General features: G+C 50.5%; 1 protein-coding gene and 1 long non-coding RNA gene across 3 annotated transcripts; one reads left to right on the top strand and one right to left on the bottom strand.

Moving 5' to 3' along the window:
* Window positions 1–419: 419 nt before the first annotated feature.
* Window positions 420–19,199, bottom strand: HYKK (hydroxylysine kinase). 2 transcript variants are annotated; one of them, XM_029952536.1, is made up of 5 exons: window positions 19,103–19,199; window positions 13,820–14,184; window positions 12,428–12,567; window positions 7,224–7,407; window positions 420–2,183 (listed from the first exon to the last, which is right to left on the bottom strand). In XM_029952536.1, exons 2-5 carry the CDS (start codon window positions 14,163–14,165, stop codon window positions 1,723–1,725), a joined length of 1,131 nt encoding a protein of 376 aa, XP_029808396.1. In that variant the 5' UTR covers window positions 14,166–14,184; window positions 19,103–19,199; the 3' UTR covers window positions 420–1,722. The 2 variants fall into 2 exon arrangements, with proteins under 2 accessions (XP_029808396.1, XP_029808397.1); XM_029952537.1 differs by lacking the exon at window positions 19,103–19,199 and adding an exon at window positions 15,634–15,643.
* A 297-nt stretch (window positions 19,200–19,496) lies between these two features.
* On the top strand, window positions 19,497–22,956 carry LOC115301479. The gene is made up of 3 exons (XR_003913130.1): window positions 19,497–19,656; window positions 20,241–20,316; window positions 22,366–22,956. It is a non-coding gene; the product is annotated as an uncharacterized LOC115301479 (long non-coding RNA).
* Window positions 22,957–23,161: the final 205 nt, after the last annotated feature.

The raw sequence follows: 23,161 nt of genomic DNA, 5'->3' as shown, positions 1-23,161 counted from the left end.
TATATATTTGGGAAGCGTAAGTGCTTTCATGTAAGTGATCTCATTTGATCCCAACACTGCTATGTTCACACACACACCTGCATGGTGGGTAGGAGAAGGAGAGGGTTGGGACCCTGGCCCTGGCTCTCTCTGAGCAAATCCCTCATCTGAAAATGGGGATTAGGGGTCCCTGGGTGGCTCAGTTGATTAAGCACTGACTTTGGCTCAGGTCATGATCTCACAGTTCATGAGTTTGAGCCTTGTGTCAGGCTCTGTGCTGACAGTAGGAGCCTGGAGCCTGCTCCGGATTCTGTGTCTCCCTCTCTCTCTGCACCGCCCCCCCTTCCCCCCCCCCCCGCTCACACTTTGTCTCTCTCTCTCTCAAATATAAATATTAAAAAAAATTTTAATGGGGATTAATCATAGCACTACTTCTTTCATGGGTTTGTTATGAGAGTTTTTTTTTATTGTAAAATGAGATGATGCATGTAAAATAATGTGATATAGTAAGAAATACAGGATTGGTCTCCATCCAGGTTCTGGCACAAAGCTTCTGGAACCCTTGTAGTCTCTGGAATGGTAAGGGATAAACCCTGTCAACTACATCTGAACTTATACTAACGGTGCGACTCCAGAGACGGGGAGGCAGCGGCTGCTCGTACAGACAGAGAGGGACAGCCACCGGAAGGGGGTTTTGCATGACCAGGGCTGCAGACCTGAGTCGTCTTAGTGAACAGAGAGTTGAACCCACAAGGAGGAGTAAACAGCCGCTTCATACATCATACTGAAGGAGACGTGCCGAGAAATCAGTGAAGGAAATAGTGGTATAATGAACGTCCAGTACACAGTGAGCCGCTGCCCACCAACATCACATCCATATGTAAAGAGCCATAAATGAGATATTTGAAATATCTGCTTAGAGACTTTCTTAGTATCAGTCGAAAACTAACCGTTATGTTTAGGTGCCTCGGGAGTCATGGCCTTGCCTGGATGTCTTTACTTGCCTCCTTGAAGGTCCAGGATCTTCCAGCATCTCAAGAGTTTCAGTTTCAATTGTCCTCTCAAATGCAGACTTTTTCTTCGGAACACCATTTGTGTTTCCTCCTAAGGCATCTTAGTTCTGCCTTATCTTCTCTAACCTTTCTTTTAGCATACATTACATTGTCAATATTTTTTGAAACCATGGGGAAAGCACTATGTCAGGTGCAAAAGAAAACAAAAAAGGGACAAGAGACAAAAAATCATCTTCCGGAGTCTCTGCCCTCAAGTAGCTCTTAGGCCACGTGACTGCACAGCCATCACCTGCGATGCCATGATGTGCCACGCAAAAGACAGAGTGGAGTGGGTTCTAGAGAGACGGAGCAATGGGAAAGGCTTCGCAGAATTGGTGACATGTTAGTCGGGTCTCTGTGCGACACTCAGTGATTTAATATGCATGAATATGCCCATACATAGTGTTCCTTTCAGAGCTGAAAACACTCGATCTTGGGGCTGGATTACATACATCTTGAGAAATTATCTGATTCAAAACATCACTCTGCGAGGCAAGCGAGACCCCCAACAGACATGCTTGCTGGGGGGGAGCTCCCTTAGATTTAACAAGTGGCCATGAGAGCGGCCGGAGGGTTCATGTGCACTGATCCGTTCCATTGATTCATTTGTGCTGTGCAGGGGAATCCTTTGCAGGATTGGATTTGGTCCTCTGGTCATTAACCCTCCAGGTTAATGTGAAATCTCGCCTCGTCACATGGAGATCCCAGAGTCGTAGGACCTGGCAGTTTGAAACCAGATTTCTTCCACCGCTTTCTGGCCCATGTCGAACATCCGCTGCAGGTGCTTCCACCCGGTTTTGGCGGTGATCATGAGGTACTCTGTGTTCTCCGGGTGTAGCCGGCAAGAGTGCGCAGCTATGACGAGTGACTGACAAAAGCGACCGCACACGAGGAGGAACAAGGCGCCCCTCTCCACAGGCGTCAGTGGGATCACGCTCTCAAACCCGGCAAGCACGTGGCCGCCCACGTGTAGGGGACTCTTGCTCTCAATCATCATGTACGTGATGGTGATGGCCACTTCGAACACGTAGTAGCCGTAGCTCATGTCACCAAAGTCTAAAATCCCAGACACTTGATACGCGGTGCCTCCAGAGCCTGACTTGCTGGCCTCCACTAAAATGTTATGGTCATTGAGGTCTCCGTGATTGACACCTGGAGGGAGGAACATTAAGCCACGTGAAAACAGGCATTTAACCCCAGTTCATTCTCTTCCCGCTTCTCCTTTCTTGGGCACTGCCGCTCCAGCAACGCGATGAGCAGGCAGAGGTAGAGCTAAGCCCTATTTTCCCTGAAATAAAACAGTCTCCTCTGAAAAGGAAAAAATCCAGTTAATTTCGGTGGTTGTACTTGCTTTTGCTTCTGATCAATACAAGGCCGGACGATGGAAGTTACAGTCACTGCAGACACCTGGTTCTGACTGTTAGCAGAGTGAAGGGAGAGGCAGGACTGCACCAAGCCAGAAATGTTTACAAAGAACACACGTATGTTCATGTTATTATAAGAGGAGTCCAGGCATGCCTGACTGGCTCAGTCAGTAGAGCATGCAACTCTTGATTGTGCGTTGTGGGTTCTTTGTGGAAGCCCCACCATTGGGTGGAGATATTACTTTTAAAAATATTGAAGAAGAAGAAGAAGAAGGAGAAGGAGAAGAAGAAAAAGGAGAAGCAGCAGCCAATAAAAAAGAAGGAGGGCGCCTGGAGGGCTCAGTCAGTTGAGCGTCAGACTTCAGCTCAGGTCATGATCTCCCTGCTCATGGGTTCAAGCCACGCATCGGGCTCTGCTGACAGCTCAGAGTCTGGAGCCTGCTTCGATTCTATGTCTTCCCCTCTCTCTGCCCCTCCTATGCTCATGCTCTGTTTCTGTTTCTCAATAATAAATAAATGTTAAGAAAAATAAAAAATAAATAAAAGAGGAAGAAGCTACCACTGCCGTGAGTCCTAGAATGGACTGGATGTGTCTATTTTAACCTAGGATTTCCAAAAAAATTTCTAATGACAGAAGCACCTGGGTGGCCCAGTTGGTTAAGCATCTGACTCTTGATTTTGGCTTAGGTCATGATCTCATAGTTCATGTTCTTTCCAGGAATGTGCTGAGTTGCACTTCCCTGCTCCCCAAAATGTTGTGAATGGCCATGTGACTTTTTGGTCATTGACATATGAACAGAAGTGACATCACTTCAGGGCAGAGATTTAAACACCAGTGTACCACTGTACACTTCCTACATTCTCTTTGCCCATACTATAGCAATAGTCCAGTTGGTGAAAGTTCCATCCATCTAAATCCTAAAATCAGAATAGTAGAACAGAACTGTAGTTAATCCATGATAGACATGCAGCTCCAGTTAGAACTAAACCTTTGTTTTTATAGTCCACAATAATTTGGGGGCTATTTGTTACTGCAGCATAACCTTGTGTAGCTGATACACAGTGTGGTATGGGAGCAGACCCAGGCACATAGAACAGGGGAATACAATGGAGCCCCAAAGCATTTGGTTTATAACAGAGATGGTATTTCAAAACAAAGAGAGGAAAGATAGCTTTTTTTGAGAGAGAGAGAGAGAGAGAGAAAGGGTGCAAGTGGGCAAGGGGCAGAGAGCGAGAGAGAAGCAGGTCTCACCTGAGGCGGGGCTTGTGTTTACCAGAAGCGGACTCAAACTCACCCAAGGTGGGGCTCATGATCATCTGAAACGGGGCTCTTGATCACCCAGTGCAGGACTTGAGCTCAAGAACCATGACATCGGGGCACCTGGGTGGCTCAGTCGGTTGGGCGTCCAGCTTCAGCTCAGGTCACGATCTCACAGTTCGTGGGTTCAAGCCCTGCGTCGGGCTCTGTGCTGATGGCTCAGAGCCTGGAGCCTGTTTCAGATTCTGTGTCTCTCTGGGCCCCTGGGTGGCTCAGTCGGTTGGGCCTCCAGCTTCGGCTCAGGTCAGATCTCACATTCGTGGGTTTGGGCCCCGCGTCAGGCTCTGTGCTGACAGTTAGCTCAGAGCCTGGAGCCTGCTTCCGGTTCTGTGTCTCCTTCTCTCTCTGTCCCTCCCCCTCTCATGCTCTGTCTCAGTCTCAAAAAAAAAAAAAAAAAAAAAAAAAGGCACGCCTGGGTAGCGCAGATTCTGTGTCTCCCTCTCTCTCTGGCCCTCTCTCTCTGACCCTCCCCTGCTCACACTGTCTCTCTCTCTCTCTGTCTCGAAAAAATTAAAAAAAAAAAACAAAGAACCATGACATCATGACCTGAGCAGAAGTCAGAGACTTAACCAACTGAGCTGCCCAGGTGCCCCAGAAAGATGGCTTTTTAATAAATGTTAGTGGGAAAATGATCAGCCACGAGAAAAATTCACACCATATGTAAATTCCCAATGATTTATAGACCTATTATGAAAGGCAAAAACTATGACATTTTAGTAAGATGATATAGGAGAGTATCTTCTTGACTGGCCAGAGGGTAGAGAAAAGTTTCTACACAAGACACAGAACCCTAACCATAGAGTAAAAGAGTGATATATTTGAAACCAACAAATTAAGGATTGTCCATAGAAACACATCAAAAAGAAAGTGAAAAGGCAAGCCACAGAAGGGGACAAAATGTTTGTAACATATATAACCATTGAAGGATTTGTATCCAGAAATCAATGAGAAAAAAATCCCAGTAGAAAAACTGGCAAATGACATGAATAGGTACTTCACAAAAAGGTTTGTCCAAATGGCCAATAAATAGAGAAATGTATAGTAAAACCACAATAAGAAATCATTACAGGGGTGCCCGGTGGCTTAGTGGGCAGAGCCTCCAACTCTTGATTTTGGGTCGTGACTCAAAGCACCACAATGGGCATGAAACCCACTTAAAAAAAAAAAGAGAGAATAAAAGAAATCATTACCTTCATATCAGATGGGCGAAAATGAAAACATCTGAGGGTACCAGGGGTGCAGAGCCATGAAACCTTCATCCTCCGCTGGCATACAAGCACTTGGGAAAACTGCTTGACATGATCTCGTAAAGCTAGGTATAGACACGGCCTATGACCCAACAGTCCTAGCCCAGGGTTACACCCCCAGTAATCCAGATGAGAAATGAGGGCAGCTTGGACCAAGCGGTAAAGCTGGGGAAAGTAGTTAAAAGAGGGGCACATTTGAAGTTAGAACTGGTAGAATTTGATTGGATGTGAGGCATGAGAGAAAGAACAAAGTCAAGGCTGCCAAGTCCCAGGTTTGTGGTCAGATCAACTAGTGAATGGTGGATACATTTTAATGAGATGAAGATGAATTGGGGGGCAGATTCGAGAGGGAAAATCAACTCTATTTTTATGCTACCACCTTGTATTGTGTGTTTGATTCTTTTGTAAGTAGGCTCCACACCCAGCATGGAGCCCCGAGACGAGGCTTGAACTCACTACCCTGAGATCAAGACTTGTGCTGAGATCAAGAGTCAGACACTTAACTGGAGTCACCCAGGCGCCCCACCCGCTTGCATTACGTTTACATAAAGTAAATGCTATGGACTGAGATGTGGCTGCCCCCCGCCACCCCAACAATTCACATGTTGAAGCCCTACCCCCCTGTGTGGCCGTATCTGCAGATGGGGTCTTCCGGAGGTGATGGGGGTTAGATGAGGTTATGAGGTGGGACCCTCCTGATGGGATTTGTGCCCTGATAAGAAGGGACACCACAGAGCCTGCCTGCTCTGTCTCCACCATGTGAGGGCACAGAGAGAAAGGCTGTGAGCCAGGAAAGAAACTGGCCATGACGGCACCTTGATCTCAGATTTCCAGCCTTTAGGACGGTGAGAAATATCTGTGGTCCCAGCCCCCCAGCACTTTGTTAGCACAGCCCGAGCTGAGGCCACAAGCCTCGGTTAGGCTTAGACATGCCCCTTGTCCTTTGACCGAAGCGTCATGCCCAGTCAAGAGGCTGGCTGTACACTAGAGAACCCGTTATCCGTGCGCGTGAGAAGGGTGAGCTAGCGTGCTCGCCAGATCCCCCGCGATGCAGACAATGGGAGCCGGCCTCAAATTCTCTTGACAAGAGAACAGGCCAGACCAAAAAATCACTGTCCGTCTGGGGAGCCCAGGTGGCTCAGTTGGCGTGGCGTCTTGATTTTGGCTCAGGTCATGATCTCACGGCTCGTGAGCTCGAGCCCCCATCAGGCTCCGTACTGGCAGCGTCATGCCTTTCTCCCTGTCTCTCTGCCCCTCCCCTGCTCACACTCTCTCTCTCAAAAAAAAAAAAAAACTTAAAAAAGCATTCTAGTACACTTGAAATAAATGGTGGTATGTACATACTCTGGAATACAAGTCAGCAGTTAGCAATGAACTAAATGAACTGGAACTACATGTATCAAACGGATCAACCCGGAGACAACGCCGAGTGAGAAGAGCAGACGCCAGAACAGAAGCGCTGCCTGAAACCTCCTGAAGTGTGGGAACACGCAAAACATGGCCGCACGTAACTCACGAACACACGCACGTGTGGTCACGGTATTAGACGTGTGCAAACTTAGTGAGGAGGGGAGAGGTGTGATCACATGAACTTCAGAGAGGATTTCAAACAAAGCAATGTTACAGAATAACTACTATTCTTTAAAAAGCAACAAGAGCAAACGTGAAAAAATTTTAAGATTTGGTAAAGCTAGGTTGTGTCTCCACACTTCTCTGTTGGCTTGAAACCGGACAATTTAAATAGCAAAAAACGGGGCGCCTGGGTGGCTCAGTCCGTTAAGCGTCTGACTTCAGCTCAGATCATGATCTCACAGTTTGAGTTTGAGCCTCATGTCAGACTCTGTGCTGACAGCTCAGAGCCTGGAGCCTGCTTGTCTCCCTCTCTCTCTGCCCCTCCCCTGCTCATGCTCTGTCTGTCTCTCTCAAAAATGAATAAACGTTAAAAAGATTTTTTAAAGAATAAACTTTAAAAATAAATAAATAGGGACACCTGGGTGGCTCATTCAATTGAGTGTCCAGCATTGGCTCAGGTCATGATCTTACAGTTCGTGGGTTCGAACCCCACGTCGGGCTCTGTGCTGACAGCTAGCTCAGAGCCTGGAGCTGCTTCAGATTCTGTATCTCCCTCTTTCTTTTGACCCTCCCCTGCTCACACTGTCTCTCTCTGTCTCTCAAAAATAAATAAAAAGCATACATTTTTAAAATAAATAAATAATATAAATAGCAAAAAAAGAAAAACCAAAGGAATCAAAGAAATACTCACATTCTCGAAAGTGACTTAACTTGGTCAGGACTTCATCCTTGAACAGCCGAATGACCTGTGTGACGATCTCTCGGTTCCGGCTCTGGCCCAAGGCACACAGATAGTTCTCCAGACGAGGAACGTTTTTCAGATTCCAAATGAAGTTTTCTCGACGAAGGCAACTTAACTTTGGGTGATGGAATTTCTAAATCAAAGGCAGGAAACCCTTTAGAATCAGGGCAGTCAGGGCGACGCGGCCCGGGGCTCCGGGAGGCCCTCCCAGCGCTGGTCCCTGCGGCGCCACGCGCGGCCTGCTCCATTTACCGGCCCCACAAACAGTGACTGCGCGTTTGCATGGGATCTCGTAGCTCTGGGGACACGCGCCCATCTCACGCGGTGCCGTGACGGTGTGTCAGGGACGAGCCACGGCCGGTGGCAGGCACTGGCGGCGCCGTCACCTCCGCTCCACCTTCTGCTGCCTTTGCCGACTGGCCTCCCTGCAGGGCGAGACCGCGCCGCGCACACCGCCTGGCGGCCTCTGCATCTGCTGTTCCCTCCTTGTGGGATGCACTTGTCCAGGCCTCCGCCCACCCAGGGCCTTCATCCCTCCCAGCTGCCTCCTCAAAACCCCCTTCCGCGGAGGGCCTGCTGCCACTCCATCTGAACTGTCAGCCTCCAACACCTCAGCCCTCTTCTCTTCTTGTTTCTTCTTCCTGAGTGCAGGCACCCATCATGGCTAACATCCCCCACGCCCCACCCTGCGCCTTCCTGTCCATCCTCCCCAGGAGGCGAGCTCCCCAGAGAGCAGGAGCTTCCTGCTCCCCACACCTGGAACAGTGCCTGAGATACAGAAGACTCTGCTCAAGCAATATTTGCTGAATAAATGAACGTGCTTACAATAGAAAATTCCAGACTTGCAAGGGCCTTTAGATTTGGACTATTCTATCTGAGGTTTCAAATGGCTTTGACCATCATTGCACAAAAGAGGAAACTGAGGGTTGGAGCAGGATAATGAGTTGAGTCGCTAGCAGGGCTGAGGGAGGGCAGACCTGTCCCAGAGCGTGCACCTGCCTTGGGGGTCACCGGTGGAGGAGGGTTTTCCCCTGTGAGAAACACACTTTCTGTGATGACCCAGGGTCCAGGCAGCACACGGGAAAAACCAAGTCCGTAAACAGTATGTAGACTATCTCGTGTGATGTAGTCCGGTGTTCTGTACTGTATTCTATTTCTTTAAAAATCTCCCTCTAAATTCATTCTAACATCCACTCTCGAGACCTGGAGTTCCAAACCCTTCCCCCGACGGTCCTGCCTTCTCTAGCACACCCTTGCTGAGTAGCCTCGGTTTGAAGACCTCGCACAGGAGGTGCGTTTTGCCCTTGAGTGGCTCTGTCCTCTGCCTTCTGCTGAGCTAGGCCGGCTCAGCAATCGTGTCCCTGCAGGGGGTCCCACTGGGACTTCAGGGCCGTGTGGACCATGGTCGGTGCTTCTCCCACATGACTGTCTTCCACGCACTCCAGGACAGGGCCCCCGCCCCCCAGAGCCTTCTCTTCTGCAGAGTCAACCTTTCTAGTTCCTTCCATTAGTCCTCACATGACAAGGTTTCAAATTCCTGAGCACTGGGGTGTTAAATGCCATGGCGGGTCACAAAAACACTGCGTAGTAAGCACTAAAGCACTGTCAGAAGCTGTGCCTTCCAGGGGGGAGCATTGGAAGTAAGAATGGAGATGAGAGGGAAGAGAAAAAAATGTTCATTTTATGCCTTTCAGAACTGTGTGAAATTTCAATCATACGTATTTCTTACTTTCATTTTTAAAAGTTTATTTATTTTGATAGAGAAAGCGAGCGAGAACAAGCAAGGGTACAAGCAGAGGAGGGGTAGAGAGAGAGGGAAGAAAGAGAATCCCAAGCAAGTTCTGGGCTGTCAGCTAAGAGCCTGATGTGGGGCTCGAATTCACAAACCATGAGTACATGACCTGAGGCCGAAACCAAGAGTTGGACACCAACCGTCTGAGCCTCCCAGGTGCCTCTCCTACTTTGATATTTAAAGAAAGTAAAATATAGCACTCTTGCTGGGCTTCCAAAGGAGCACTGGTCCACTCTGGAAGGCTCTGAGTCAGCTCCTAACACGGCGGCGCTGTTAGCCAGGCACCCCACAGGAGACCCCCCCGTCTCTAGCAGGAGACGCGGGAGCCCCCCTGGAATCCAGGCCGGGACTCAGGTGTGGCTGGGTGCCCACGGGCTCTGCCGCTTATCTTGGACCTGCTTCCTTAACAGTGAAGTCAGAGTATCTACACCAGCTTCCCAGTCGCCTCTGATAAACTAAGGCATGAAACAAATCAAGACCGCATACATAATAGGTGCTCAGTAAAGGTTTGTTGAATGTGAACGTCGCAGCCCACGTGCCTGACTCCTCTGGCCTCTCTCCTGACTCCTCGGAGCGCTGCGCCAACTCCGCAGGCTCCGTCTCTACTACATTACATGTCAGCACCCCGGCTGAAGGGCACAGATGGTCAGACTGGATAAAAGAGCAAGACTCGCCCGCGTACACGCGGCTTATGAGAAGCACTTGTGATACAGACTGCGACATAAAGCAGCCAAGAGTTTTTCCCACTCATTCCCAGGAGACTGTAAATATCAAGTCTCTGGGACAGAGGGCATAAAAGTCCCCTAAATCGTATTGTTGGGGTGTTCCCGGCCCCGTCCCATCTCTTCGCTCCTGCGAAGGCTCCACCTTACTCTTCGCTCTAAAACACCAGCCAGACGGAAAGGAACCGTGGACAGAAGCAGGGAGTGACCCGGCAGACTGGCCACGGAGCCACAAGAGGGGCAGGGTGCGAGGTCGGGGAGCTGCTCCGCTCTCCTCTGTGGCAGGAAGCCCCTGCCGCGCAGATCAGCCCCCCAGCCCCAGCTCGGGTATCTCCCCGCTTCAGCCCTCCGGCCCTTTGCTCCAGGCTACAAAGGCCACCTCGTGACTGACGTCAGGGGAGAGCGCTGCCTACTTGTGCGTGGGGCTGTGTCCCAGCCCACACAGGCCAGAACACCGGTCTTGCGCAGCCCCTCCCCCTCCCACAGGCCTCGCATTAAATCAGTCGCCAACTTTGGTTGGCTCTGTCTCCAAAATATATCTTGAACCTTCCCTTGGTTCAAGCCCTCAGTCGGCTTTTATCTGATTATCCGTTAGCTTCCTAGATGCATTCCCTGCCTCCATTCTGGCTTTCTGCCAACCTATCCACCACATTGCTCCACAGAGTGCTATAAATTAGAAATCTCTGCCTGTTTAAAAACCCTCCAAAGTCCCCAAACTCCTTAGTATCATACATGATAACGTATCTTATAATCTAACCACCAGACGTTTCCAACTTTACCTTCTGTCTCCCTCAGGTTTAACCCCCGTATTCCAACCATAATGAGTTATCAGAAGTTCTGGAACACGATCATTGTACCCGCATGGCTGTTCGCATGCTCTTTCCTCTAGCTAGAAAACCTTCCCTCCTTTTTCTCTGACTGATGGATTCCTAACTTTTAAGGACCAGCTCATAATTTTTTTAAATCCAGCCCTCCTTGAATGCCTACTATGTTTTTGGCACTGTTAGACAGCAAGGATAAAGGATGATGAAGGCATAAACCAGGGGCGCCTGGGGGCTTGGTCGGTTAAGCATCCGACTTCAGCTCAGGTCATGATCCCGCAGTTCGTGGGTTCGAGACCCACGTCAGGTTCTGTGCTGACACCTCAGAGCCTGGAGCCTGTTTCAGATTCTGTGTCTCCCTCTCTTTCTGCCTCTCAAAAATAAATAAACATTAAAAAATTAAAGAAAAACAAGTAAGTCATAAACCAATCTCTAAAGAAACTTACTGCTTCTGGGGCATCTGGGTGGCTCAGTCAGTTGAGCGTGTGACTTGATTTCAGCTCAGGTAATGATCCCAGGGTTGTGGGGTAGACCCCCGCACTGGGCTGCATACTGAGCATGGAGCCTGCCTGGAATTCTCTCTCTCTCTCTCAAACAATAATAATAAAAAAAGAAGCTCACTGTTTCCTGTGTACCGTATGTAACAGTAAGTGCAAACATGCAGTAATTACGATACCACACGTGGTAGATGTTATTCTGATGTCCCCCTATGAGTCCTTTACTCACACCCTATGTAGCTTCTCTCCGCTGACTTTGGGATTAGACACATCACTTGCTCTGGCCAATGGGACATGAGCTAGCATGATTCAAACAGAGGCTCAATAACGGTTTGTGATCTGGGACTTGTCCCCTCAAAGCTCTCTCTCTTGGAAACCAGCAGCCATGTTGTAGGGACGTTCTGCCATCCTGAAGGATGAGACACCACATGACGAGTGGAGGCCACGTGGGGGACTGAGCTCCCAGCTGAGTGCAGCTGCATGAGTGACCCAATCAATATCACGTAGAGCAGGAGGTCCACTCAGTCCACCCATGAAACACGTGAAAGAAGTCTTTGTTTCAAGCCAGTAAGTTTTGGGATGATTTGTTACACAGCACTTGCTGACTTGCTGAACACCGCCCAGTTAGTACAGTGATAGAAGGGTGTCCAAGTTCAGAAGTAGTGAAAGGAGGAAGTGGTCATTTATGCCCCGCAGGGAAGAGAAGACGTTGGCAGAGATTTCACAGACCTGGGCAGAAAGAAGCCTTACTGTCATAAAATCCATGCAGGCAGACCCTGTTCCCTGCACCACACATAAAACAGGAGTCCCGGGGCGCCTGGGGGGCTCAGTCGGTTAAGCGTCCGGCTTCAGCTCAGGTCATGATCTCACGGTTCATGGTTTGAGCCCTGCGTCAGGCTTTGCGCTGACAGCTAGCTCAGAGCCTGAGGCCTTCTTCAGAATCTGTATCTCCTTCTCTCTGTGACCCTCCCCTGCTCACTCTGTTTCTTTCTGTCTCTCAAAAATAAATAAAAAACATTAAAAAAATAGGAGTCACCCTGGGTTTATCTTTTAAGTACAATAAATCAAAACTAGGGGTGCCTGGGGGGCTCAGTTGGTTGAGCGTTCGACTTTGGCTAAGGTCATGATCTCATGGTTCATGAGTTCGAGCCCTGTGTCAGGCCCTGTGCTGAAAGCTAGGCACCTGGAGCCTGCTTCAAATTCTGTGTCTCCCTCTTTCTCTCTGTCTGTCCCTCCTTGCTTGCGCGCGCTCTCTCTCAAATAAATCAAAACTAAACAAATGAAAAAATTCTTATAAACAAGATAAAACCCCAAATCTTACCTCCAGTGTCTTATCCAACTTGGCAGCTAGCACTCCAATCTCATACAGTAGCTGGGGGCCGATGGGAATCTCAGCTATAGGTCTTCCTGGGAGGTAAGTAAGCAGCCTCACCAAGTAGCTTGTGATTTCCGAGTTATTATCTAGATGGATGGAAGGTTACATCCTGTCAGCTGGTCTCAAGAAAACGGGCTTTCTCCCTTTGGAATTATTATCGCAGAGAATAACAGAAATCGCAGAAGAAGGGAGATACACGTGCTAACCTAAAACCAGGCAGCAGGGCTTTATGAAGCAGGACTGGGCAGTCACAGGGGGCAGGACAGACAAACCCCGCAGCTCTGGCACTGGCCAGCTACATACCACAGCACTGCAGCCCTGGCCTTAGCACTAAACATGCATTGCCTGGTCCGGTGAATGGGTGCCTAAAACACTTTTTCATAAGTTCATAATTGAGGAAAGTGTGATACAGAGAAATGACCATTTCAGAGCCCTTTTCAGGGGCAAACTGGGAAAAGCCTGTGTGTCAAGGCCTGGCCTGGGCCTCTCTTGTTTGGAGCCACACAGATTACGACAGAAGGGGTAATCAGTTAAGAGGGAAACAGTGTTCAAGATTTCCAACCTCAAACAAATTCCAAGGCTGAACTGATTTCAGGCTGCTGCTGGGAGAACCCTACAGGCTCAGCTAAGGATTTTAGCAACAGCGGGCAAAGGGCCAGAGGCCCACAGACGAGGACTCCAGTCTTCGGACTAAGCGGTGGGTCTCAGGCCACATCCAGAGAAATGGCGAAGCTGGGGTCTAAAGTCCCTGATATGTAATTCTGTGTTCTTCTTCTACACCGCAGCGCCAAAACACACAGCTGGTCTGATGGATAAAAATGTTTAATTGTTTTACTGGTAAAACAAAAAGTTCCCCAGCACCACATGTCCTTAGTGCCTCATCCGTCAAGTCCTTTCTTTTTTTTAAAGAAAAGATGTTTTTATTTATTATTGAGACAGAGAGAGACAGAGCATGAGCAGGGGAGGGGCAGAGAGAGAGGGAGACGCAGAATCCGAAGCAGGCTCCAGGCTCTGAGCTGTCAGCACAGAGCCCGACGCGGGACTCGAACCCACGAACCGCCCACAAACTGTGAGATCATGTCAGCCGCCCAACCGACTGAGCCCCTCAGGCGCCCCCTATCAAGTCCTTTCTAAGGGGAAGAGTTACATCAGTTCCTGGCTCTAGCCACTTCTGAATCAGAGCCCCCGATCTGCACTTTGGTGACGCCCTGGCTTCCCCCAGCCGCTGAACAAATAACCACATCCACACTCGGAGCTACAAACCTGCTCTTGATATTCCTGCCTGGAGCCAAAGCACAGTACTGGACACGCACAGGCGATGACCAGCGGGCTTCTTACCTACGGACACGAGAGACGTTAGGTTGTCGCCTTTAGTGCGACACACAGAGGCCGTGGGGAACCCAGCAGCTCCCAGAAACATGATGATGTGACTCTGAACTTCAATCAGCTCTGGAGTTTTGCTCGACTCAGTGTTGCTTATTTTGAGGACATATTCAGTTGGGCCATCTGCAGTGTCTCTGGTTCTTGAAACGTGCACATGGAAGTTCTGGTCATCGTAGCTAGGGAGCGGCCGGACCGTGGAAACTTTTAACCCAAATACTGACTCCACTAAGGCAGAAGCTTGCGTTTCACTGAAAGCGGGCTTGGTGAGAGCCTGGGACCGCAGATCATCTTCACGGGCCATTGCGTCTGGAGAAAACAAACTGGAAAGAGACATATAATGAACATATTTACTGATGTGATGTATCTTAAGACAGACCAATAATGTTGCTCAACATTGATTCTATAGTTCTTAGTATTTAAAAAAATTTTTTTAATGTTTATTCTTGAGAGACAGAGACAGAGCACAAGCAGGGGAGGGGCAGAGAGAGGGAGACAAGAATCCAAAGCAGGATCCAGGCTCTGAGCTGTCAGCACAGAGCCCTATGCGGGGGTCACACCGACCAACCATGAGATCATGACCTGAGCCGAGGTTGGACTCTTAACCAATTGAGCCACCCAGGCACCCCAATATAGTCTTATTATTAATTTTTACTCATAAAGTTAAAAAGCCACATCAGTAAGTGAAATAAAGAAGTGGGTGTTTTTGGGGCCCCTGGGTGGCTCAGTCGGTTGAGTGTCTGGCTTTGGCTCAGGTCATGATCTCACAGTTCGTGGGTTCGAGCCCCGCGTCAGGCTTTGTGCTGACAGCTAGCTCAGAGCCTGGAGCCTGCTTCGAATTCTGTATCTCCCTCTCTCTCTGACCCTCCCCAGCTCAAGCTGTCTCTCTCTGTCTCTCAAAAATAAATAAATGTAGAACAATTACAAAAAAAAAAAGAAGTGGGTGTTTTGGCAGGTGAATAAATATCCCTGTACCATAAATTACTTTTTAACTCACCTTGCCAACAGAAGGTATGTACCCAGGGACAGAACACAGATGGGGAAAGCTCCAGGTATCACCTCGTCCAATTGCTGTCCTGGTCTCCCACTTTATTTATGGGGAAATTGGGTCCTGGGCAGTGCCTTACCCAAAGTGACACACGATGTAACGGAACGGACTCAGCTCCTGACACTCCTCAGCCAGGGTGTTGTCCCTTTGACTGTGTTACCATCAGTTTGGGGCTAAAATAGAAACTCACATACGCGGCCTCACTCTCCTAGCCCCACTGTCTTGAATTCTAAGGCTCACCCTCTGGCTTATCACTCCCAGTGTACACGTGTGGGCTGGTGTGCACAGCATCGTGGAGACGTGCGGGGAGAGCGAAGACGTGCTTACTGGGCTCTGAAACCCCGGAAAAGTTAACTCATGGTCACAAATATCCTAACAACAAAAAACTTGAGAGGTGTTCAAAGCAACAGGTTCTAAGGCAGTAAGTAATAAACGGGCGGTGCCAAAGACACCCTGAGTTAAGTACAAACCTGAAGCGCCCCAGCTAACACGGAATGACTCCATTTACCTTAACTTGTAAAAAATAAGTTTTCTGCTCTAAGAGGAACAAGGGCTTGAAATAAAAACGTTACGTGAGGCACCAGGCTGGCTCTGCCAGTGGAGCGTGCAACTCTTGATCTCAGGGCTGCATGTTTGAGCCCCGCGTTGGGGGTGGGGTGAGGGGGTAGAGATCACTTAAAATTAAAATCTAGGGCAGGGGCGCCTGGGTGGCACAGTCCATTACCCGTCCGACTTCAGCTCAGGTCATGATCTCACAGTCCATGGATGTGAGCCTCACCTCAGGCTCTGTGCTGACAGCTCAGACCCTGGTCTGCTGGGGATTCTGTGTCTCCCTCTCTGTGCCCGTCTCCTCTTGCACTCTGTCTCAAAAATAAACATTAAAAATTTATTTTTAATTAAAAAATAAAATAAAATCTAGGGGCACCTGGATGGCTCAGTTTGTTGCGCATCCAATCCGGATTTTGGCTTAGGTCATGATGTCATGTTTCATGTGTTCGAACCTCACATCAGGCTCCGTGCTGACATTGTGAACCTGGTTGGGATTCTCCTTCTGTCCCTCTCTATCGGCCCCTCCCCAACTCTCACTATCTCTGTCTCTCTCAAAATAAATAAATAAAGCTTAAAAAAAGAGAGAGAAATCCTAGGGCACCTGGGTGGCTCAGTCGGTTAAGTATCCGACGTTGGCTCAGGTCAGGATATCATAGTTCGTGGGTTTGAGCCCGACATCAGGCTCTGTGCTGACAGCTCAGAGCCTGGAGCCTGCTTTGGATTCCGTGTGTCCTTGTCTCTCTGCCCTTCTCTCGTTCATGCTCTGTCTCTCTCTTTCTCAAAAATAAATGAACGTTTTAAAATAAAAAAAAGAAATCCTTTAAAAAATTAAATTTCTTAAAAAAATTATGGGCAGTTACGAAAAATAAAGTTACAATTGAGTTTCTGAAATGGTGTATGAAATTAATATCTACCAGAACTATGATAGAGACTCAGAGGAGAGAGAACGGCTACAGCCTGAGGAAGGTGTCCCGGACTACAGGGATTGGAACCGGGTGGCAGAGCGGGACTCGGGCCGACGGAACGGGCAGTGCTTCCTTGACGCGCCCTCTGCGCACGCGCCCGGCAGACCCAAGCACCAAGTGACACAGATTTCGGCCACGCGGGGCTTCTGAGCATCCCTCAAGGGCCGAGTAGTTAAGGTCCTTGTATCCTCACCTCCTTTTTTTTTAAATAAAATACTTTTACTTCAATCCTCCCTTCATGCTAAACTGTAAATCATTAATAACATCTTGGGGTGGGTTGCATATTAGGGCACGATTCTGACTGCTGTTCAGGGAGGTAGTGATATATAGAAAGGATCTCGCGAACAGTTAGCTCTTATTGCTAGAAAAAAGAAGCTGTTGCTCTGGCAGGGAGGTGGCAGGAGGGAACTTTCTGGAGGAAAATGTCTATATTTTTACTGTGCTTTGGTTACATGGGTGTATACATTTGTCAAAACTTAGCTTAAAACTTAAGTGAGCATAAGATCTGTGAATCTCACCAAATGTAAATTTTACCTTAAAAAAAAAAAAGGCCTGTGGGAGAGATTTGCTAGGAAAAGGGCTGAAGGGGGGCTTAGAGCTTTCTCAGAGCCCCCAAATCACCATGTGCCTGTCAGTGTCCAATCACTTCAAATCCATGAAAGCCAAAGCCCAGCCCACCACTGTGAGGCCAGCGAGATGAAGTTCAGGGAGGCACCGACGGGCACACGAAGGCTGCGACCCCCTTTCCGCCTCAGCCCAACACCGTTGCCTGAGGACTCCTGCGGTAACAGGAATATTCGTCCAAGATGCCCCGCCCCTCCCCGGCCCGCCTTCCTAGACCCTCTTTCCGGACCGATTCCTCCCACCTCCCAGCCTGTGCCAGCCCCGCCGCCCGGTTTCCACCACCTGCTCTAATTACTGCGTCTTGCCAATCACTCCTCGTGTTTGCTTTCTGACCAGAGTATTTGCTTTCAGATTTTGTTCACTAAAAAAAAAAGTCTGAATAGGGTTTCAAAACTTAATCTTTGCACCTGAAACCTCTGGGAACCAATGTTATCCCATCACACTGCATTTGAGCTTTAAAACATGAAACTTTGATGTTCCTTCTGGAGATTTATAAACTGGTATAGGGTGAATATTCAGAATACTTTAAAGCTTTTAATCCAAGATAAATTGGATTCATAGTTTGTCACCTCCTCAAGTGCTAAGGAAGTCAGAATAATTCTGTATTTGATACGAAATACGAGCCCTTTAAGACAGAAGGAGCCTTGGCGGCCAGTGGTGAACGCCAATCTCCCCTCCAGTCTAGAGAATGTTCCTGTAACTTCCTTGAAAGAGGCTCCTTAGCCTCTGAAGGGCTGTAAAGCAACGCTGTCGTTCTCGTTATCACGATGGTACAGCAGAAAGTAGCTGTGCTGCCTACGTGCATTTACCACCACCACCGGCACCACCAGCACCAGCACCAGCACCACCACCGGCACCACCAGCACCACCAGCACCAGCACCAGCACCAGCACCAGCACTACCGGCACCACCGGCACCAGCACCAGCACCACCAGCAGCACCAGCACCACCAGCACCAGCACCACCGGCACCAGCACCAGCACCGGCACAGGCACCACCACCGGCACCACCAGCACCAGCACCACCACAGGCACCACCAGCAGCAGCACCAGCACCAGCACCACCAGCACCACTACCACCACCAGCACCACCACCGGCACCACCAGCACCAGCACCACCACAGGCACCACCAGCAGCAGCACCAACACCAGCACCACCAGCACCACTACCACCACCAGCACCACCACAGGCAGCACCAGCACCACCAGCACCACCAGCAGCACCACCAGCACCACCACCACCACCACCAGCACCACCACTACAGCCGGAGGGAAAAACTGCTCAGCTGCCTAGTCTCTGAAAGTTGGGACTACTCCCATCTCCACTAAAAAGGACCTGGACCAGGTCATCCCCGAGAGCCCCTTACAGCTCCAACATTCCATGCTTCTCATTCTTTCTTTTTGAGCTTAAATTTGCCTTTTTCCCTTTGTATGCAAGTACTCAAATTAGGAAACTAATGGCACAGATCAAGTCAGCTCCTGAAAGTAAATACAGAGAAAGAAGTGTTTGCGGGACACGTCTGTGTTCCCCAAATGTCTCCGGTGTGTGGCGGGGACAAGGAAACGAATTCAAATCCTGCAGAAGGTTGGTCTACACTTCCTGTCCACCGAGTTGTACTTCTGAGAAAACAACCGCAGGGCTGATGCCAGAATCCCACAACCTTTGTCCCACACCCAGGGCTCTGGCCCTTACTCTGCACTCGGTGCAGCGCACCACGGAGGAAAACGGGAGTTATTCTGCATTTTTCCTCCTCTGCAGAGGTTACCCCAGCGCGCCCTGCGCACACACACACACCCTCCGATGCTTTCTGAGCTGTCCTGGCGCCAAGTCCCGTGCAGGTCTCCACCCCAGCACCCAGCCCAGCCCCACAGCGCGCGCCGGAGGGTCCGGGGGTCTTCCCGCTGCGGCAGAGGGCGGGTGGGGGGCGCCGGGGCCACGGAGGGGGACGAGGAGGAGGGGGCTGCAGGACCGGACCCCGTCCCTTCGGCAGGGGCCCCCGGAGCACCCCGAGGCCGGCGCCTCGGCCCAGATCCCCCGTCTCCCCGGCTGGCTCACCATAAGCGATCCGCGGTCCAGAGCGGACACCGCTGACCCGCAGTCCGCAGTCCTGAGGCTGCCCCGGCCAGCGCGACCCTGCGAGCCCGACTTCTGATTGGCGCCCCCCCCATCTCCTCAGCCAGTCAGGGCACAATGCTGGAGGGTGGGCCCGCCACGCCCCGGCCCGCGAGACCCGGCTTCTGATTGGTCCCTCGAGATCCCCCTCCGCCAGTCAGCGCACAGTGCTGGAGGGCGAGGCTCGGCCGCGGCCCGCCCCGGCCCGGCCCACACGATCCGGCTCTGACTGGCTTTCCGCGGCTCTGTCCCGCCTTCCCTCGGTGGTCGCCCCACTCAGAATCAGGACACTTCGCACAGAAGCGCACCTCTTGTTTCTGATTGGCTTTTGTAGATTCCGCCCCGCCCCCTGGCGGGAAGCGCCTAGGCCCACACTCTGCCCCAGGAGAGCACTTCGAGGTTGGGTCAAGTTCGTGCGCGGCTCGGAGCGCTGTTTTCCTCAGATTTCGGGGTGTCCTGCTTTCTCTGCCCTCAGCCTCCGTCCGGCTGCCGCCGGAGTACGTTCCTCGGGCGTCCTGAAGTTGCCTCCCTAGTGCCGCGCGCCGACTCCACCTCCGGCTGCGCTCGGGCCGCAGCTCCGACTTGCACTCGCTCCCAGGCCCGCGGGCCGCGCAGCAGATGGAGGGGGCGGGAGGGCGGCCCCCGGCTTCCCGCGGCGGGGCCCACGTCGGGCCCAGATCCCCTGCAGGACACTGCCGTGCGCTCGCAGAGCGGGGGTGGTGGTGGTCGGGGGCGCCGGGTAGGACTTCTCGGTCGGAGCTCTGGCCTGCGGCGCGGCCTCGGTGGTTCTCTGCCCCTCTTCCTCCCTGCGGGTACCGCACCTTCCCGTGCGCCTGCTCCGTGCGGGCACAGCACGCTCCACGTGCGGGTACAGCAACTTCCTGCGCAGCTACTGCACCCGGTCCTCCCACCCCCTGTGGGGTGAGGGATGGAGATGAAGACTGAACCAGGGAAAATGGTGGCGAGAGATGAAAAGTCGGGCTACTAGCTCCGCCGTTGGCCTCCTTTCCACCCAAAGTGTCTTATTTAGAAACACATTTTGTAATTTGCCCTTTCATTTTGATTTTTTGTTGTTTTTCAGGAAACTCTACCCTCAACTTGGGGCTTGAACCCACAACCTCAAGATCAAAAGTCGCATGCTCTATGGACTGGGCCAGGTAGGTGCCCTGGCTCTTTCATTTTAAACGAGCACCTTTAATAAATCCTCATACCTAAATCTTTAGTGGATTTCCATCTACGTCCTTAAGAGACCCTGCTCAGTCATATCACCGGGTCTAAGAGAATGAACATTTCTAAGGCTTTTCATACATGCGGCCTAATCATGTTTTTCCTCGAAAAGCCAATGCTGGATATGATAATTTAAGAATCTCCCCTGGTCAGTCTAATAAATGTCCTGTCCCTGTTAGATGAACAGTGTTTCTCGTCTCCACCTGGGCACCTGGAACACTTAAGTAGTGGCTCTCAGAGTCGAGTGATCAAACCTTGGAAGGAAACAGAATGAACAGCTTGCAGGCGGAGGTTGTGGCCCTGACTCTGTAGGTGAAGCGTCCTGCTCCACGATCGCCCGGCCTAGGAAACTCTTTCCTGTGTCCTGCAGGTTGTTAGAAACGTTCACAGTTGCGTGACCACACTGTTGTGGGGATTACACAATACCTCTGCTTTTGCAGTACATGCTCCGATTCGGAGGTACCCTAAACACAAGCCTAACAGTCTGGCACTTTGAAAAACTATCAAACAACTCACATCAAACCAAAACACATAAGCTGACGCTAAACTAATTTATAGTTTAAAACCTGGACTGGCAACAGCAGGCACACGGGTGAGATCCCTTGTGCGCGCTAGGACCCGAGCCCCCAGCGTGTGCCTGTGGGGATGAGCCTTTGCAATGCCAACTTCACGAAGACTGAATTGGAATCTTCAGAACATCTTTAATCATGTACCTATTTTGGTTTATGAACACCAAATCTTAACAAACTTTAATCACTCGCTTAAGTTGCCTTGAAGAGTGGCACCAAGGGCGGGTATTGTTAGATCAGTGGGCAGCCATATTTACAAAACCTAGCTCCAGGACAGAGGCCCCATGGCCCTGGCTCCCAGCTCCGGGTGACCTGCTTCACGGTGCACCAATGAGCAGCCACCAGAGGGAGGTGTCCCCATCAGCTGACCCCAACATAAAGAGGCTCATGGAAACAGCATCTCCGTGCTGCATCAAGAGAAAGCCATTTCTGGGGCGCCTGGGTGGCTCCGTCCGTTAAGGGTCCAACTTCGGCTCAGGCCCCGGTCTCAGGGTTCACGGGTTTGAGCCCGTGGCAGGCTCTGTGCTGACCGCTCAGCCTGGAGCTGGTCTCCCTCACTCTCTGCCCCTGCCCCGCCCGTACTCTCTCAAACATTAAAAAAAAAAAAAAAAGCCATTTCCTCTTGTAATAGTTTATACCATGAGACCAATTCAGTCCTGAATGTTCACTTGAACATAAATTACCTCCGTAATGAAAGATCCGTAGCATTAAAGTTGCATGCAGAGGTCTGAAAGTATGTATTGTTGCCTTGTACTGAAATGCTTTGCGAGGCACATACTGGGGAGCAGCAGGGTCCAGTAGGCACAGGTCACATTTTCAGCTTGCCTGGCACAGCGGACAGTCTTCGTCTCCTGAATGTTCCAGGAAAGGCCGCCCAGCTCTCATCTGTAGAAGGAACCCTGCTGTGGCTCAGAGAGCAGGGTTTTCGACTATAAAATGGGAGACCACGACCTTGCGTACCTGAATCAGTTCAGCTTCACGGACTGTGCCCACAAGGCCCTGCCCGCCGCGCACCGGCACCTTTTCATTCCCCTTGGCCCCAGACAGAAGGGCAGGCTGGACAGAGGGACGAGGGCCATGTCCCGCTCCGGCAGCCACCCTGGGCTAACACGTAGGCGGCATCCTGGGTGCTGCCCTCGTTAAGTGACGCTGGTTTAGTTCCACTCACTACAACATTTTATAACAAGAGATGTGATAATACAATTTTCTTTATTAAAAATAATTTACAGCATCAATAACATATACACAATTGTCATCAACTGAACTTCGCCTCCAATATATTTTTATACAATACTTAACATTATTGAACTTAAAACTGTTACACTGTTTTGTTGGCTTTAAATAGACAATGATTTATAGTTACTGGAGATACGTGGTTTCATAGTCCTGTATTTTATGTAAAATTGATAGAAGCTTCGGCACGATCACACTTGAGGGGAAAGAGCCACTAACCCAGCCTGAGTCCGTCTCCTCCCTCTTCATTACTCGAAGCCGAACTAGGAGTCCGCCTCCAGGGTCTCCGCGGCTCCTCGCCCCCAGGCAGAAGACACGTGGCTCTGAAAACAGCCACAGAAAAACCTCAAGTCCTAGCTCCGTCCTGTCACCCCGTCACCCGCCACGGAGAAGGCGAATGCCCACGACACGGTCACCATATGCCAGCGCCCTCGGGCCCGGCTGTGTCTCAGCTCTTAGAACCAGGAAGTCCGCTGCTCAGGCAAACACTGAGTTGCCAAGGCGACTGGCATCCCTCTCAAGGGTCAGCCTGGAGGCTAGAGAGGCAACAGTGCCCCCTGTCGCCTTGGAGACTTCCCGGTTGTGATGATGGAAGTCTGTGGCTGGACGAGAAATGTCCTCACTTCCCTGCACAGGAGCAATGACACCTGAAGGCAGGAAGTATGGCGATGGCGGGCGGCGTCATTTTTTTAAAGATGAAAACAATGCTGCTGTTGGCAACACCTTTGAAAATGTACTTTGAATTATAACACTAATTTGCTTCTCTCATGTGCCTATTATTCTTCCTTTCCACAACATTGTGCATTTTTTTTTTTAAACAAAATTACTCAGTCAACAAAGGAGGTACGTGAAACCATAAAAACTGAGAGATGTCACATCTTCGCCAACAGAGGATGTGGCCGGAGGCAGGACCACGGGGCGCGGAGCCGAGGCCGCACGCCAGCGGGGGGGCCGGGCGCCAGGACCAGGCGGG

This window comes from Suricata suricatta, chromosome 9 (assembly GCF_006229205.1).
Source record: "Suricata suricatta isolate VVHF042 chromosome 9, meerkat_22Aug2017_6uvM2_HiC, whole genome shotgun sequence".
Taxonomy (NCBI): Eukaryota; Metazoa; Chordata; class Mammalia; order Carnivora; family Herpestidae; genus Suricata; species Suricata suricatta.
Note: the sequence above shows the minus strand (reverse complement) of the source record. Positions and strands in the feature narration are given on the sequence as shown.

Bases quoted from the DNA above. Each gene is read 5' to 3' on its own strand.
- HYKK (XM_029952536.1), bottom strand. From the start codon at position 14,165: ATGGCCCGTGAAGATGATCTGCGGTCCCAGGCTCTCACCAAGCCCGCT. The intron at 12,568-13,819 runs GTAAGAAGCCCG...CCATCCATCTAG, and splicing joins AACGTCTCTCGTGTCCGTAG to ATAATAACTCGGAAATCACA. The intron at 2,184-7,223 runs GTGAGTATTTCT...TCCTCCCTCCAG, and splicing joins GTTAAGTCACTTTCGAGAAT to GTGTCAATCACGGAGACCTC.